Raw genomic sequence first — 18,443 nt, forward strand, 5'->3', positions numbered from 1 at the left:
AAGTCGAACAGAATCCATTCCGGAAGTCCATTCGACTTCTGAAGCATTAGACTTCCAAAGCGCAGCTTCTGATTGGCTGCAAGAAGCTCCTGCAGCCAATCAAAAGCCACAGAAGCCCCATCAGACGTTCAGCTTCCAAAAGAAGGTTCGAAAACCAGAACACACAGTCCTGGTTTTTGATCTTTCAGGAGCCGGAACGTTCAACTCCCAAGGTGTTCGGGAGCTGAGGTACGACAGTAGAATCCAGTGAGAGCATGCCTGTCTATCTCTCTCTCTCTTACCTCAGCCACTTGGTGTGTTTTTTTTTTTATTTTCCTTCTCTCTTGCAGCTGCTGGCATTTCTGCAAGGACTATTCACATTCTACCACCATGGCTATGAACTTGCAAAGGATTTCAGTGATTTCAAGACGGAGCTGACAATTAGCATACAAAATGTAAGCACAGAGTGGAATCACTTATCAGAGACAATGCAACTTTACCAACTTTTCACAAAGGATGTTATTGAGAGGTTAAAACTGTACACAAGCAATCCCCACTCCCCCAGTGGACAGGGGGTAAGCATGGTGACCTAACACATAGCCTCCATAGCAGCTTGTTTCCTTCTGTTTATGAATGTTGAGAGCCAGCTGTCTATCCATGTCCATGCCTAAGTGCAATAATTTCAGTAAGTATTTAAAACCATTGTTTGCTTCTTCAAGAATGTGACATCATTTGTGAGTGTTACTGCCAGAAGCTGGTGTTGGCAACTTTCAGCCTCCCCTTCTCATGTAGGATGAATTGCTTCATAATTGGAAAATTGCCTTGTGGTTTTATGTGGAAGGATTTGCATTTGGGAGGTTCTTAGGTGTATATAGTTATGTTATTGCATACCTGTGTTTCTCAAAATACTGAGGAGGAAATACTGAGGAAAAGAGGAATACTACCTCTTCATCAGTCTTTGAGAAACTCTGGTGTATTTGTGGAATGCTCATACTTTGAACTGGAACTATATGCATACACTAACAGATAAGCGTATCCTTATTCAGATAGCCATAAAAATGGTACTTTTTATTTATATATAAAAATTGCACATGAGAGTTCATAAATGTGCTGTTAGTTCACACCTCTCTGTGAGCCCAAGCATGTGTGAGTTTAAGGGTTTACATGAAGCTGTTGGTTCCTTTGTTGCACCCAGAGCAGTAGCAGCTTCTTTTTCTGGATCCTGTGTGTTTTAAGGCTGGTAAAGGCTACCTAACACCACTTTTTTGCCGTCTACTTTAAATGCAGACAAGAAATCGCTTTGAAGGCACAAGATCAGAGGTTGAGTCCTTGATGAGGAAGATGAAGGAGAATCCCCACGAGCACAAAAACATCAGCCCTTTTACAATGGAAGGATATCTCTATGTCCAGGAAAAGCGTATGTGTTGCTTCCCCTGGGATCATGTAGCTGCTATGCAATGGACTTTTGAGTTGACCGGTGATAGTTCTTATTTTAGTTAGGAAAACAGGATGAGCCTCTCTTGTCTGTATGAACAAGGCTGACCTAAGCTCCTGTTGCCTGAGGTAGAATCCCCTCCCCAATGTCAAGGTGTGTAGTTCCCCTGAAATAATAATAATAATAATAATAATAATAATAATAATAATACCACCAATACCCCACTCTGGGTGGCTGACAACATATCTAAAAACATAATAAAAACATCAGCCCTTTAAACACTTCCCTAAACAGGGCTGCCTTTATCGTGGTGTAGTAGTTAAGAGCAGTGGACTCTGGTGAACCGGGTTCGATTCTCTTCTCCTCCACGTGCAGCTGCTGGGTGACTTGGGCTAGTCACACTTCTCTGAAGTCTCTCAGCCTCACTCACCTCACAGAGTATTTGTTATGGGGGAGGAAGGGAAAGGAGAATGTTAGCCGCTTTGAGACTCCTACAGGTAGTGATAAAGCGGGATATCAAATCCAAACTCCTCTTCTTCTTCTAAAGCTCAGATTGTTGTTTATTTCCTTGACATCTGAAGGGAGGGTGTTCCACTGGGAGGGCACCACTACCGAGAACATGCACAACATTGGTTTTTAAAAGATTTCATTCAACAGTTCTTACTGGCCCCAGTTATCTCTAGCTTAGAAACTTTTATTGAAAGCTTTAAATAGATCCTGCCTTACTTTAGGCATATTGAAAAGGATGCTAGTTGAGCCATTTCTTTTTATACAAAAATGCTACATCATGCTACCCTTTTCAGAGTACAGTTGTGGTGATTATGAATTGATGTTCTGCAACAGCAGTTCTCAGACCTTTCCCCGTGCAGATTAGTGGAAAATTGCTAGAGGTCTTAGTGGACCACTTCATTATTTTTTCTTTTGCAAATCAAAACATATAGATAACTGTTTAATTTTTTAAAAAAAATATTCAGTGCTGACGCCATCATCATCAAAACCCGCATGGCATTAATGTAAATAGTGAGACTTTAGTCAGGTTTCTAAGAAGGGTTCTTGGCAAATGTTTAGGGTAAAATTAGTAAACTGCATCAGTGCTGTATTATGAAAATCATGGGCTTTAGGCTAGGGCCTTGTTAGACTGGCTCTGGTTGAAACAGCCTTGATTTCCATAATGAGAAAAAAAATCAGGAGTGGGGCCAATTATTTTAATTTATTTAACAAAAGTTATATAGCACTTGATTGCAATAAAAACTCTAATCAGTTTACAAGAAATATTAAAATTATCAACATTACAAAGAAGCAATTTAAAAATTAAAAGCTAATTAAAATTATTCATTAGCTAAACAGAGATTTTAAAAATCATCACCTATGTTTCTGATAGGATTTCCCAAACAAAAATGTTTTAAGCAGATGCCAAAAAGAGTATGTTGAGGGCACCTGTCTGATGTCAATAGGGAATTCCAAAGTGTAGGTACTGCTACACCCAAGACTGTTGTGTTTTGTTTTTTACAAGTGTGCAATGAGTAGTGTGTGGCGTATGTAACAATGCCAGTTCCACAGATCAAAATCATTGAGTGGCACATATGTAATAAGCCAATCCCACATGTAAACTGGTCCCAAGATGCTAAGGGCTTTATATACCAATAGTAACACTTGAACTTGGCCTGGTAACAAATAGACAACCAGTGCAGATCTCTGAGCAAAGGTGTTATATGCTCACATGGTCTCACACATGTTGACAACAGTGCTGCAACATTTTGCACTAACTGCAGTTTCCAGACCAAGCATAAGGGAAGTGCATTGGAGTAATCCAATCTTGAAATTACCAATGCTTGAACTACTGTGGTCAAGCTCTCTGGGTCTAGGAACAGTCATAGCTGTTGTATCAATCAAAACTGGTAAAAGGTGCTTTTAGCCACTGAGGCTATGTGGACCTCAAGTGGCAAAGCTGGATGGATCTAGAAGCACCCCCAGACTGTGTACCTGCTCCTTCAAGGGGAGTGCAACAACATCCAGGGTAGGCGATGGACCAATTTCTTAAACATAGCCAGCACTCATCCATAGTGCCTCCATCTTGCTAGGATTCAAGCTCAGATGTTATGGAGAAATAGAGCCATAAGAATGTATTGCTTAGGTGTAAGAAATATTTAGAGTTGCCACCAGACATGGAGTGAGTGTTACCTGTAGAAAAGGAGCCTCAGGTCTGCCACCTGAGCAATTGGACTTGCCCTGTGTAAAGACAACTGGATGGAGCTTGAAGAGCTTGGCTTTTAAGGTACAACTACTACATCATTGGTCATTTTTATCTCTGTCTCTAACATCAACCCATTTCAATTATTTTAGGTCATTTTGGAACAACATCCTGGGTGAAGCATTATTGCACATATCACAGTGAATCTAAACGAATAACTATGGTGCCTTTTGACCAGAAGTCTGGCGGAAAGGGGGTGAGTGAAAATGCAAGTATCTAGCTATGTGGACAGTTCTAGGTGTATTTGCTGCTGCTGTTGCTGCTGCTACTACTACCACTATTACTACATTAATAGAAATAATAATAATAATAATAATAATAATAATAATAATAATAATAATAATACTTTAAAAATACATTTGGGGATTGTGGAAAATCTGTTCAGTCGAGGTCATATTGTCCTTTTTAACAACTTAGTCCTGAGTGTTGAAATGTCTCACTAGTAATAAATTAACTGCATAGTTAAGACATACCCTAATTCCCGATTTTTACTCTTTTCATCACACACACACACACACACACACACACACATGTTTGGGTCCTACCCTTGACATCAGGAGAAAACAATCCTGCTCCCTCTTCCATGTGGCAGCCCTTCAGATATTTGAAGATGGCTTTCATATCATATCTCCTCTCAGTCTCCTCTTTTCCAGGCTAAACATATCTAACTCCCTCAATCTTTCTTCATCAGACCCTTGGTAATCTTGGTCACAATATTCTTAATGAATTGATTATATGTGCATTTTTATAAACAAAAAATTCAATTATTATTATTATTTTAATTGTAACATTGATGGAACATACTTGGTATTTCTCCCTGTGGTGAGATCAGTGTTGCATGCATCAATCTATTTACATTTGTGTCTCACCTTTATCCCATCATGGAACCCAGTCAGTGCATATGTTGTCTCCAGGCAGTCAACCACCCAGGTACTGACCAGTCCCAGACTTGTTTAGCTTCGGCAAGTTGGTGGTCTTATCGTGCCTGCAGACCAAATCCTGGGACTAGATCAAGTGCCTTTAATATTTGTATCAGCACCTGTAGTCCCCCCACCAGCAGCTGTTGTTAAGGGGTAGATTGCTGTTGCACATGAAGGTTCTCTAAGTAGAAAAGCTTGGCTTGTTGGTTACATGTTTGCTAGTGGATGAGGGTCAGTAAATTCGGGCCAACTTTTGACTGGGTTAGGAATATGCAATCATTTTGTTTGAATCAATTAATTACACCCACCCCTCATTTTGAAGCAGAGAGAAAGGGGGTGCAAAATGGACAGGCCACAGACCACTTGTGCGTGCATGCAGATGCATGTATGTGCATGATGTTAAAATTCAGCATGAGAATTGGGGAGGGGAGCAGTTTTTGTGAGCTTAGGAACTGAAACTGGAGTTGGCTAGATTTCTTTGAGGCTTACCCTGAAAGTATATGCATAGGCCTTGAAGAGAATTTGCCCTGAGATAACTTGAGAAACATTTATTCCAGAATAAGGTTGTTTCATGTGAAAACCTTGGAAACATTTCAAATCTTCAATGAAGTAGGCCCTTCTATAGTTGGACAGGCCTGTGGCACTTATTTTCATGTAGCACAAGGAGGTGCCTCTAGGCAGCAGGTGCTGATGGGGTGCATTTGTTAAGGGAATGGGGTGAATCATTACATTCACTTTGGCTTGTCCTGCAGCATTTTATTTACTTGCAGTTGAATTTGCAGTCCTGGGATTCTCCTTAACATAATCATAAAAGAACATTAATATTCCCCTCACTAGGTCAGGTTGTTCTGTGAAGTCACTGCTTGGCACCCACCTGGCTCTGCTTCCCCAATAGAGTAGGCCAGTCTCTTCCTGTTGATTTTTTTATTATTATTATTTGCAGGATGATTCATGGTCTGGGAATGGCTGTTACCAGCAGTGGTATTTCTCTGCCAGAGTAGCCTTTTGTAGTCTTCTCTCCCCATCCCCACCTGATATTTCTAAGAATCACTAAATTGAATCAAATCAAATCCAACAATAGAGGAGTGGCTCTGTCTGATAAGGTGATGGGCATATCTAGTTTTCTTCAAGAAAGGAAATTGGATTACAGTCAATAGTAGTCAAGTGTACAGGACTTCCAGTCATCTGAAAGAAATAGATTACTGGTAAGACTTGTATACTAAGGTTTCTATCCCTGGAAAGACAACATTCTGGTGCCTTAATAGGGCCAAGGGGCAACTTGACCTTGGTGGTGAAAGAATGGAACTCAGAGGAAACTTATTAATCTCAGTTAAATTATCCCTCTGCCATCACTGTGATTGAACAATGAAGATCTCTCACTCCGCTGCATGAGGGACTTATTGATCCTATGAGATAGCTAGAACCTGCTGTAGCTTCTCTTTGAGGTGGGTGGAGTAACTGTGGTTGGGGTGTAGAACAGGATCTTACTTTGCTGCCTCAAATCCTTGTGGCTTATAGCGCCTTTAAATGGTTGTAGACTGCAGCTGTATGTCGTTGTTCACCCTGCACGCATCCTTTTCTTAATGACCTATAGCATATTCTCAAGACTCTTTGCCCCTAAGTAAATGCCATGCAGATTAAACAATTCATGGAGGCATGAGCTTCCATAAGCAAGTGCCTACTCCACGGGTTGTGATGTTGACCACCACATTAGATGGTTTTTAAAAAGGGGGCTAGATGGATTCATGGAAGTGAGATCTATCAACAGATACTGGCACTGATAGCTAAATAGGATCTCCAGGGTCACAGAGAGTGCATCACTGAAGACCAGCTGCTGGAGAGCAATAGTTGGATAAGGCTATTACCTTCCTTTCAAGCCTCGCTTGTGGGCTTTCTGCACCATTGATGATAAGCAGGATGCTGGACTAGAAGGACCTTTGATCACACCCAGTGGGGCTACCTGTCTTAATATTTTTTAAATCAGTTCTGTGGTTCATGTATTTTTACAGGGTTTTCTGTTTGTGATTCTGTGGGGGATAGATTACAAGTTGTATTGCAACACTGACCTTTCTGTACTGCCTAGTTTTAATCAGTAATCCACATTGGGCCATATGCTACTTACAAAATTAAGACAAGTGACATTCAGAACAAGGCTATTACCAGTATGTTATTTTAAAATATATCTGTAAATTGGTCTAATCTTTGGTCTTCATCTTATGCCAGGGAGATGATGAAGCCATTATTCTCAAATCCTGCACACGTCGAAAAACTGATTCCATAGAGAAAAGATTTTGCTTTGATGTAGAAGCAGTGGATCGGTGAGTTGCATATGTATTTTGCCTTTCTGTCAGTAGGCCCAGCGTGTGCCAGTTCCTGTTTGTATGTTACCAACATAAACACTGATAGTCAAGGCAATGAAAAATTGAGATAGAGGCGATCCTAAATTTCTCTAATTCTCTAGATTCATAGAATATTCTTATAAGAATTGTCTGCATTGTTAATTTTTTTTTTTTTTTACCCATATCAAGCCAGATTGGAGCATTGGCTGACACTATATTCTTTAGTCTAATAAAGACACAATTAGTGATGTGTCTTTGAGAAACTTATGTCTTCCTTAGTAGCTGTCTGCATTTTGGGCCCTGGGAGCAGACCTCATGCTTGTTTGTTTCCTTTTGGGTCTAATTCACTATGGGTGGAAGTGAACAACTGAACTGGAAAGTTCTAAATTATTTCAGCGTGAGATCTCTCTAAGCCTGTGCAAATGTGGACCTATCAGTAGTGACCTATGTGGTGGAGTGGAGCCTCCCATCACCAACATTGCTACAGCTTACATGTATGGGAAAGTGTGGTCAGGGCTATGCAGATGCATTGGCAGAGCCAATCTGTCACTTTCACTGGTGCAGCCCCAACCTACTTGTGGAGGTGGCTGTCTGGACATCTTTGAACAGTGGAAACGTCTGAACACTGGAAGGCTTCTGAAATGTGTGGGGCCCCCCTTAGACTTCCAGCTTCAGACAGTCACCCTCTGCAAGTTGAAGGGTGATGGTAATGATGATAGAAGAAGGCAGAGCTAGTACTCTTGTTCTCATCTGTTATCTCTAAAAGTGCATACCTGAAATAGGTTACATATTTTTTAAGGTAATATGAAATAAAAGTTCTTTTTCTGAAACATTATTTAGAAAGGTGCAGAAATATTGATAAGGAAATGGTAGATGTTCAAGAACTTACCTTGTTCAAGCTAAGTTCTTTAACAACGGAAGTCATATGTGTAGTCACACGGAAGAGAGTGAAAAACAGGTCCTTGATAATGATTTTTTATTTTTTTTTACTGTAGCAGCCCAGTTGGAAACAGAATATAGGGAATTTATTTTGGCATTCTGCCCCAGTCATCTCTCACGCCTACTGACGTTCAACTGAATATCTGTTACAATTACAAAATAAACTAGGGGAACAGATAAAATGGATTGGCATTGGGCTGTAGCAGGAATGAGTGAATTGGGAATGGATGGAGTCATACCAGGAAACACAGGCAATCTGTTTCAGTTTTCCTGTTTTGCATTTCGTGCCACTAAGCAATGGTGCTCCAGAGGCATTAGACAGATGGCATTAGTGATTCCTTGCTGCTTCCAAGCATTAATACCATAAAATCCTCTCATTCATGTGGCTTCAAAATATTGCCACTAACGAGCAACATGGTAAAACAGTGTTGCGCTCATAAATGGCCTTTGCTTTGAGTCAGGCAGCTTGCATTAAATCTCTGATCTGTTCCTCTTAAAGGTAAGAGAGCTATGATGTTTGGAATTGTGCTTTCTCTTATCCTAAAGTAACCATGAACATCACAAATTAAATTCTTAATACGTTTAAGTTTTGTTTTTGCCATACCTAGTGTTTAGTGCAAAACAATAATAGTAATGCCTGGAAGGCAGGCTTTGGTTTTCCATTCCCTTTGATGTTGACAATATGGAGCAAGCATGTAAAAATCCGTATTATATTCATTGTGAAATGAGTGCAAGATAAGGACTGTGAATTGTTGTTGTTGTTCAGACTTTATTAAGCAAAAATTGACCCCAAGAACTTTAACATTTCCCCAGAAATTCCCCAGCCACTTAATTATTTTACTTGATGTATTGCTGTAATTGATGACTTTGGCTTACAAGTAAATAAACAACATTTACCACAGTGTTAAGACAGCGAGTCCAGTTTAATTTCTTTTAAAAAATTGTCACAATAATACACTGAAACCTAAATAACATCAAGAGCCTATAACTATGTCCAATCAATTGAAGACTGACTCCCCATAGCTTAAAAAAAGTTGATATGCTGATTGAAGCTTTATTTGTGTGAATTTCTTTTGCTAGAGCAATTTGATAGGACAGAAATGATGTAGTGGGATGATGTCTTCAATTCAGAGAATCTTATCACAGCCAGCCATATAGCCAAACCGCTTTCCACTTCCGTGCCCACGTTATTATTCATCGATAAAGAGGGGGCCATACCTTTTTTGTTGGGGAATGGTATGAGGGGAGAGGAAGCAGCGTATGCAAGGGAAGATAAAATGCACTATCAACAACGTTGACTTTATACGGAATGCTGGACTGCAGCATATGCACAAGTTTTACTATGCAGCCTTAAGCTGGGGCTGTAGAAGAATGCAAACAGCTTGCCGATGATGTCATTCCCATCAATAAGTGGGTTAATGCTTTTCCCTGATTTGTGTCTCTGTAACTTGTTGAACACGACATTTTATCGCCTGAAAGCTTTTCTGCAAACACAGCATCTTCTCTAGATGGTTGCTTCAGTAATTCTTAAAGCATTGCTGAGGAAACATTAGCATGGCTGTTTCTGACCCAGCTGGGGCACACAGCCTGAAATTGTTCATACGCACAGTAAGAACTGAACCATTTAAAGGTTTGCTGCATAGCCTGTAGGTGGCAGTCGTGCGTGATTTATTAGAGGACACAACATTTAATTAAGCTATAAATTAAACATTGCCCAAAGGTGTTGTGCATAAGGAGACTTCCATTGCAGTTGTGGAGTTCGGTTGTTCACATCGCTTAGGACAAGGTTTTTGTGATACTGTTTTAAATTTCTGCTTATTTAAATCAGTGTGAAAATTTGTAATTTTTATCATCAAGCAACGTCATCATGTCTGGGGGTGGTGATTAGCCTTTGGCTCCCAAGTCTTTGCTGGACTACAATTCTTATCACCCCTTGACCATTGGCCATGTTGAGTTCAGTCTAATGATATCTAATGATATCTGGAGGGTCATATGCTACCCACCCCTCATTTAGTCTATGTAGTAATTCTGCTTTCAGTCATAACCTCCTTATTTAGTAGCAATCTACTGCTGCATTAAGCTGCCATAACTTGAAGTGTCACTAGTAAGAGGCTTGGAATATATCAGGACTATGGGGAGAATTCAGTGTTGTTCTCTGCTAATTGTTCCATCAGCCCAAGCATTTTAGCTTGCTCGACGGAACAATCTCCGCTCTTTTCCCCCTGCATGCTGAACTGGGGTTTTCCCAACAGCCTTCTGAAGCCAATTTCAGGAGGCATGTGAGTGGAGTGGAGGGGGGAACCCTGTTGTGCTAGCAGATATCTTTACTTGGGCTTCTGCTAGTGGCACTAGTTAGTTGCATATGGCCCAGCAGGTGTAAGTCACATAAATTTATTAATACTCTCAAGAAGTACATTTTTAGCATGTGTATATTTAAAAGAAAAGTTAGGCACAGAGGCTCAGCTTCCTAATAAAACTTAAATCACATTTGGTAAGCCGTTGGCTAATTAAACAATCTATGGCCTTTTAAACTGTTGGGGGTGTTATTGTTTTTGCTTACTATTTGCATTTTGTGTTTTTACATTGTAAACTGCCCTGTGATCCTTGGATGAAGGACAGTATACAAATTTAATTAAAAAAACAAAATAATAAATAAATAGAAATTTGAATCATTATTTCTAGTCTGCTATTTGCTGTCTTTATCATGATCCATAGTTGTCACTACTTTGACACATAGGGCAGGTGCAAACATAATGATTAACCAAGATGAGCAACAGCCCACAGGATCACTCTCCCTCCCTTCTCATGTGTGAACGTGCCCCTCCTTCCCACCTGTCCTTAAGTGTTGATTATGCATATTCTCATATTAACTGTTGTTAATCCTAACACAAGTGCAGTCCTGTGTGATCATGATCTGGTAAAAGAGCTCTACATCCCCATCACATTTGTAACTTATAACTATAGTGTGGACTGCCCACTTTTTAAACCTCCTGTTATAGTAACATGTGCAATGTGACTGCTTTTAGTGGCTGGGCCAACTTTGACATACTGATATAACTAGTGGTATAGGTTCTATCCCACAGAGCTGCAGTATTAGGCACGGGAGAGACTTTTGGAGATGGGGGGAGTTAACTGACCTGGTCAAAATGTGTAATTTGGGTGATGGTGGTTTGGAACAGTTTCTTAACTAAACCCCTGAACTAGCCATGCAGATCGATGCTGTTTACAAAGCAGACTCACAGTTTAGCTTCCTGTCCTACCAGCAGCACTTCAGCTTTGTTATATATTCATTTTTCCTCTCTTGGATGAGTTCTGTGCTGGTCAAGTGCAATACAACCTGTACTTGTTCTTTTGCTGTGTCACATTACTAGTGACCTTTGTAGATGAATGAAATCTTGAAATTATCATGTTATGCCTAATGCCATGTAAACTTAAGCTGCATTCTGTCTCTCTCCTCCACCCACCCATTTGTGTACTGTTTTCTAGAGATGTACAAGTGGTGATTCCCAAATGAATGGTTGTTCCCTGTGAGTGAGCTGGCAAGAGTTTTGTATGTGAGCTGCCAGCACAGCAATGGATCGTAAATATAATCCAGAATGTAGGGTTCCTAGATGGTAGGGAAGGGATGTACTGTGTCTTGTGTTTGAAAAAAACATATCTCTGTAATATCTTGATAGCTACTTAAGAAGCCATGGGTTTAAAGTCTACTTTTCACCATAGGATAGGGACCAGGTTTTGATCTTTAGGAACTTCCTCCATTCATTTCTACTATTGGAGTTGAATACACTTTTTCCAGCATTCAGACCTTACGACCAGTGTTAAAAGACTGGCTCACATTTGTTCTTCTGTCATTTTTTCACCCTTTTAATGTAAGTAGGTAGGAAATGGAATGGAAACTAATTCACAGTCAGTTTTCATACAAAAGTTGACGTGAAACAAAAGTTTAGGTCTTAATGATTCTTCTTTTGAGGAACTTCTAGTCCCGAACACGTGAACCGCAAATAGCAGTACAAAAATGGAGAAGCAGAGCTTTCAAGGACATAAACCAATGACATTTATTTTAAAGACATGACAAGATAACTTGGGAAGGTTAAACTTCTCGTGAATGATTCTTCCTTATATCCAGGCACTGCACATACATTCAAAGGGGACTTAAACTGGGGAGTGGGAGGATGTGTTTGCTGATCATTCTGCATTGAAAAGGAAGGTCCAAAGGGGGCTGCGTTTTCAGGGTTTCAGTGGTGCATACAAACTCTTTTCTGAAGAGGGCAGGCCCAGAAACTGTGGGTACATGGGGGACAAGGTCAGGGTCAATGTGAGTGCATTTGATGCACTCATGCATGAGTTAGGGATTCAGTGATTCTTTAAAGTTTTTCTGCTGAATATTTAAACACTGCTACATTTTTTAAAAGCTTGCCTTGTATAATAATAATAATAATTTTATATCCCACCATTTCCCCTCAACTTTATCACCTAGTTGGAAGAAGTACAGGCATAATAGAAATGCTCTTCAAACAGATGGTTGATTACTCTCTTTAGAGGCTTTGTGAGGTTTTCTGAGAACATAATCACAGACTTGGATAAAATCACAATGGTTGACAGGCTATACAGATGTTCTGTCTTTTTACTTTGTATTGATTTATCTTACAAATACTGAAGTGTGTGAAATTAGTACTAGTTATTTTGCTTGGCAAAGCCTGTGTTTACTATATTCTCATGGCATTTTTTATTTTTTTAATGCCATACCTGTGTGAGTATGGAACAATTGAAAAGAATATATGGATGGAAAGATAGACAGGATCACTTATTAAAAAAAGTCAGGTTCTTGTGATTGTGATATTCAGCAAAGGTTTGCTTTACTTTAAGAACGTAAGAAAAGCCCTATTAGATCAAACCAATGTCCTGCATAGTCCAGCATCCTGACTTTAACAACAACAGCAACAAATATGATTATTTATTCATCTTCTATACCACCCTTCATCTGAGGATCACAGGGCACTTACAATCTAAACAAATTAAAATACATACCATAGTAACAAACAATAATCCCCCCTCACACACAGTTTAAAAGGCCATGGTTTGTTTAATTAGCCAAAGGCCTGGGAGAAGAGGAATGTGTTTCCCTGGTTCCTAAAGATATGTAATGAAAAGTGGATCAACCAGATGTCTTCTTGGAGCCCACAAGCAGCACATGAGGACAGCAATTTTCTGTCACTGTTGTCCCCTTGTAACTGGTATTCAGAGACCTCCTGCCTCCGACCCTGGAGGCAGTATTTAACCATAATGACTACTAGCCATTGATTTATCCTCCATGAATTTGCATAATCCAGTTTGTAAGCTGTCTAAATTTCTGTTGGCAAAGAGCATATAGCGTGAATTTACCAATTTAATGTTACATTGGTATTTCTAGAGATGTATTTTTACACTAGGAAAAAACCCCATGGAATTGTTTAATTTTCAGTACAACATTTCAAATTGGATGAAAAGTAATTTTCCTTTAGGTATATTTTTCTAGAATACTAAGCCTATAAGCATCAACTGATTCTCTGCACAAAGAGATTAGCAAAAATGACACACAATATGCCTAGATTATTATCTAAATGTACTACAAGACAGAACAGATTGTGTCCTTTACTGGGTAAATTGTGTGAGCTGTTTTGTGTATATAATTATTATTCCCTTGCCATCTGATTTCCCTTTTCTAATATCACAGGATTAGAATATGGAATTCTTAAACTCTTTCTCTATTGCCTAGGGCAGAGGCCAAATTCCATTTTTTTTGATATATGTAAATTTTCTACTAATAACTAGAGGCTTCACACACAGCAACAGTCTTTGGAGCTGGCTTCGTTGCAACTTTCACTTCTTATAGGTGATTCTTCAGGCATTTTTGCTTAAAGTATTACTGATGAAATAGGCTTTTGCATTCTTTGGCATTATCAGGTGTTTGTTAGAATCTAGACATATTTATTTGTGTCTCTTTGAATGCATACCTAGAAATAACACAGTTTATCTACATGCTCTGTGCCACCTGGTTCTCCTGAAGCGTACAGGAAAACATTTTGCATGAAGCAGCCCTAAGTACTTGCCTAGTCAGACTGTGACAGTACCCTAAAATCCCTGGATTTCAAGGAGTGAGAGTAGTTGGCTGGTTGTCTGTGAAGTTTAGTTAGCACATTTGGGTGCAATGGATTGCCAGCCCACCTTCAGTTTTATTTGGATGCACAACCATGCAAATTTGTGATTGCCTGGCGTGCTCTGGTCCATGGGGTCACGAAGAGTCGGACACGACTAAACGACTAAACAACAACAACAAACCTTTACTATTGAGGAAAAGTTCTGCTATTAGTGACATCCTAGTCTTGGTCCCCTATTTTTTCACTGAAGTGGGTGTCTCCTCCAGTTGTTCCTAAGCTTGCATTTGGACATGGAAAGATGCATTATAACAGCTTTTGCTGAATGTCACCCAGTTGGCATATAACACTAACCATGACTTAGTGTGAACAAGCAAATGTGCAGGTTCCTAGATCGTGTGAAGTGGGCCTTATCCTGTTCTTACCAACCCCCCACCCCACCCCTAGTCACTTTGGAGTTTAATCTTCTTAGACCTGTTATTCACAGTGTCATTGCATCAATCTCTGCAGGCCTGGAGTGATCACAATGCAGGCGCTTTCTGAAGAAGATCGAAGGCTCTGGATGGAGGCCATGGATGGCCGGGAACCGGTAAGAAAGAGTGCTTGAATAATAAAGGGCTTTGGTTTTTCTTGTACATAACCCCTTTTGAGACTTTGATTAAATACTTGATGTAGTACTTCATCTCCTGTGCTACTAGGATAGTGAGAAAGCTCTTGCTGTCAATGTTCCTGAGAAATTGCAGAATGTAGCCCAGAATAGTTCAAACATTGTCTTAATGCTGCTGTAGAGAAGGAGGAGGGGAGGAACAAAAATCACAACACAGTATGCCATTTTTGAAACTTTCTGAAATCTGCCAAGTCAGCAGCTGCTGAAGACTGATAGGTCCACATTAAATTTCAGAACCTAATGTCTCCTAATGGATATGTATTACAACCCAGTCTGCCATACACACGTACAGCACTCGCATATGCTCACAGGTGAAAACACGGTTTACTGTGAATATCCCTATTCCCCATGTAGTAATTAGACTTGTAGGGAGAAACCCTTCTGTTGGAGCCTGCATAGGTGAGGAAGAGGGGCTGCAGACTGCATAGGGAAACCTCATGGCTCACATCCAACCCATGAGCCATAGCTTTCCCACCCCCAATGAAAGGGCTCAGGTCAATTGTGGCCTCACCCATTTACTGGATTTTTGTATCTTCAATGTATTTCCCCCTTCTATAAATGTGTTCATTTGTTTTAATGCAGAAAGGCTGTTTATTAAGAAAAAAATGGAAGCACATTGTTGTGCCATTGCGTCATATCTCTCTGTCTCCTTTCAAAATCCACAAAACCTTTTAATGGCCAGGGGAGGAATTGTTGCATTTAAGCTTTCTATTTGACCCCTGAGCTTTGAATATTCGGGGAAAACGTGCTTGAATCCCCCCCCCCTGCCCCCGATCATCTTTACAAAAATAAACATGAAATTGTTGGAATGACATACTCTCTGCTTGATACCAGATTCTTCACTTGTATGATAGACTTTCAGAATGCATACAACCCTCATAGCAAACAATTTAAGTTGCCCCACTATTATAGTACAGGAAGCTGTGAAGATATGAATGACTTCAGGGGGACATTGTATAGCATATGTAGTTCTTTGAGAGCCACCCACACAAGCAGCTGGCACCTTGCTTGCAGTAACATTCAGCAGAATTGCAGGCAGATAGCATTAGTGTCGAACAAAGGAGTTCTCACTTTAAAAATTAAAATGCTAGATGGCTATACAAAGCAGAAGCAAACCTCTCTGCAGGATGTCGGCCGCTGTGCTGACTTCACAAAAAGCACAATTGGATGAATGTCATAATTTTTTTAAGCTGTAAAGAGTGAAGAGGGAAATTTCTGAGCATAGGTTCTCTCATATGCAAAGTAAACTAAGCAGGAAAAGGAAATGCATTGAAATCAGCCAGTTGTTCTGAAGCAATCCAAGTAATGTCTCTTCAGTATTAGAAATCAGCCAACTTGTGCACTCATTGAAACTGGTCTTGTGAGTGAGTTCTGAGCAGGGCATGGCTTCTGAGATTGTCCTATTAGGGACTTAAGTATAGTACAGTGGCTGAAATATACAGACTAGAAACACCTGGCTGATCTCTGCAAATGTATTGGGAGTCCTGATCAATTTACCTGGATATCTCCTTAACTTTAACTATGTAATATATCACTTAGTGAGCATATGGTGTTCTAAGTAATATTTTTCTTGTGGGCAGGGGAAGTACAGAAGAAGGGAAACAATGTCTGTTCTCAGCCAACCAAATATATTTTATATATATATATATATATATATATATGCTTTCGTAGATTTTCACGGGTACAGGAATGCAGGTTTTGGTGTCCTCGGGTGTCTTCCCGTGTAAAAGTTGGGGTGTCTAGGCGACGTTTCGACGAGGTCTCACTCGTCATCTTCAGGCTGGTGCTTTCGGCTTCTTGTTACTGGAACAGAGCAGGATCTCAGTGTTTGAGTTCCTATAAATACTGTTGAGGAGGTGTGGTGTATAGCCTCCAATGTTCTGGGCAGAGAGGAGGTTCCCAGGCTAGTGTGCCTTTTCTTCTTTTGTTCCTTAATTACTTGAGGGATATCTTGAGTGATTTCTTGAGTGATTTCCTGAATCCCACTTAGGTGGGTCATTAGGTGTGGATTAGTTGCTAAAGCCTTCGTGTCTTGAACTCTTGAACTTTGTGAAGAGTTTTTCTGAGAAGATGGCTGTACTGCACTTGGTTGTGCTCTGGCTTGGCTTCGTGTATAGGGGCGAGCTGTAACAAGAAGCCGAAAGCACCAGCCTGAAGATGACGAGTGAGACCTCGTCGAAACGTCGCCTAGACACCCCAACTTTTACACGGGAAGACACCCGAGGACACCAAAACCTGCATATATATATATATATATATATATATACATACACGTTATTTTTATTTTGATCCATACTTAGATATTTTCTTTTAAAACATAAATACAATTCAGAGGGGGAAGGGGTATTCTCTTTGAGCTCTGGGATTCACAGCTGACTCTCTCATCTGTCCTCAGGAGGGTAGGAGTATCAAGGCGGCTGGTGCTGGTCTCACTGGCAACTTAATAGAAGCTTTTATATAAACAACAGCAACATATTCCAGAATATTCTGTGTAAAAGAATAAGTAGTACCGGATGTTTGGTCAAAATGTAGCAAAGCAATTTCCCCTGCTCTGAGATTCTCACTGCCTGTCTCCGAATGTGCTCAGAGCATTGTGTCCTTTAGCTGCTGACCATCGTAGCTACACGTCTCTGCATGCTGATGGTGAGCTGCTGAGTCCTGATTCACCAGGCTCTGTAAAGTTCAAATTAGTCACCTAAACCAAAAGCCTTTATTGATTCCGAAAGCAATGCTAATTGCAACATAAACAATGGATAACCTTATGAAATAAAGGAAATGAAGAAAAGTTACAAAACAGCTATGATTTCTGTGGCAATGTGTAACTGTCTGCCGAAAAGTATGAAAATCCCTAGCGCACATACAGCAAACCATGAGCTGTTTTATCTTTTTAATTTAATTTATAATTTTTTGCACCTTGTTTCTCCCAGCAAATACACCAAACCATTCAGACATACTGTTAACGTGGATATATCTACACTAGAGCCAGCAGAAGCTAGGACAGGAACCAAACATACAGATTAATATTCTAATAGCACAGGATACCAAGAGCCTCAATTTCCCAGAACTTCCTCGTGGGAAACCTGAGGTCAGCAGTTATCGGTAGATCAGCAGATAATACAGTTTGCCATAGCTGCAAAATGAACTACCTGTTTAAAGCTTACTCTCAGGAAGTGCTTGTTTGTGCAAACTACAGCAGGACCACATAAGTTTTTCATTCCCTAAGGAGACCCATTGTCCACCACCAATATCACGCATGATTATTGTGAATGAGATCAATGGTGCTGGGCATCCTTGATTCTTTTTGATGGCAACAAACTACACTTTATCATATTACTATTTTAGTCCATTCATAGCTTAGCGGTAGACCATTTGCCTTAACATGCAGAAGGTCCCAGATTCAATCCTTGTTATCTCCAGGTAGAGTGGGAAGGTAGCTTGTATGGAATCCTGGAGAGCTTTTGCCAGTTCAAGTTGACAGTACTGAGCTGAGTGGCCTGACTCTATATACAGCAACTTTCTGTGTTCCTTTGTATTTTCTTTGATGGGTTATGCTTCTTCACTGGTTTTAGAAGATATAAGGCATGGGAAAGGGAATTATTTGAAAATAGCATACTTTCTATAGATGAGGTGAATCTATGTAGCATAGTCAGCTACACAACTGGTGTGTGTTCAATTAACATGGGAATTATTATTTTTTTAATTCTTAAGTGAAGGGATGGTGTAGTAATTTAATTAATTAAAATACTTTCATCCTGCCTTTTGCTCAAAAGGCCCCCATG

At 40.0% G+C, this 18,443-nt stretch overlaps 1 protein-coding gene and 1 long non-coding RNA gene across 12 annotated transcripts in view; one reads left to right on the top strand and one right to left on the bottom strand.

The window, feature by feature from the left end:
* Positions 1–18,443, bottom strand: part of LOC310671339 — a 316,331-nt gene that overhangs the window by 238,736 nt on the left and 59,152 nt on the right. The window lies entirely within an intron of this gene.
* ARHGAP26 (Rho GTPase activating protein 26) overlaps positions 1–18,443 on the top strand; it is a 192,702-nt gene that overhangs the window by 63,734 nt on the left and 110,525 nt on the right. For 6 of the 11 annotated variants that reach the window (XM_083427074.1, XM_083427078.1, XM_083427080.1 and 3 more), the window contains 5 exons: positions 330–434; positions 1,267–1,396; positions 3,758–3,877; positions 6,813–6,903; positions 14,508–14,586. In XM_083427074.1, coding sequence (XP_083283200.1) covers positions 330–434; positions 1,267–1,396; positions 3,758–3,877; positions 6,813–6,903; positions 14,508–14,586 — 525 coding nt within the window. Of the gene's footprint in view, positions 1–329; positions 435–1,266; positions 1,397–3,757; positions 3,878–6,808; positions 6,904–14,507; positions 14,587–18,443 lie in introns of all 11 variants that reach the window. The other 5 variants (XM_083427077.1, XM_083427079.1, XM_083427081.1 and 2 more) reach the window with 1 other exon arrangement.

Source organism: Podarcis tiliguerta (assembly GCF_965153285.1).
Source record: "Podarcis tiliguerta genome assembly, chromosome: 2".
Classification (NCBI taxonomy): Eukaryota; Metazoa; Chordata; class Lepidosauria; order Squamata; family Lacertidae; genus Podarcis; species Podarcis tiliguerta.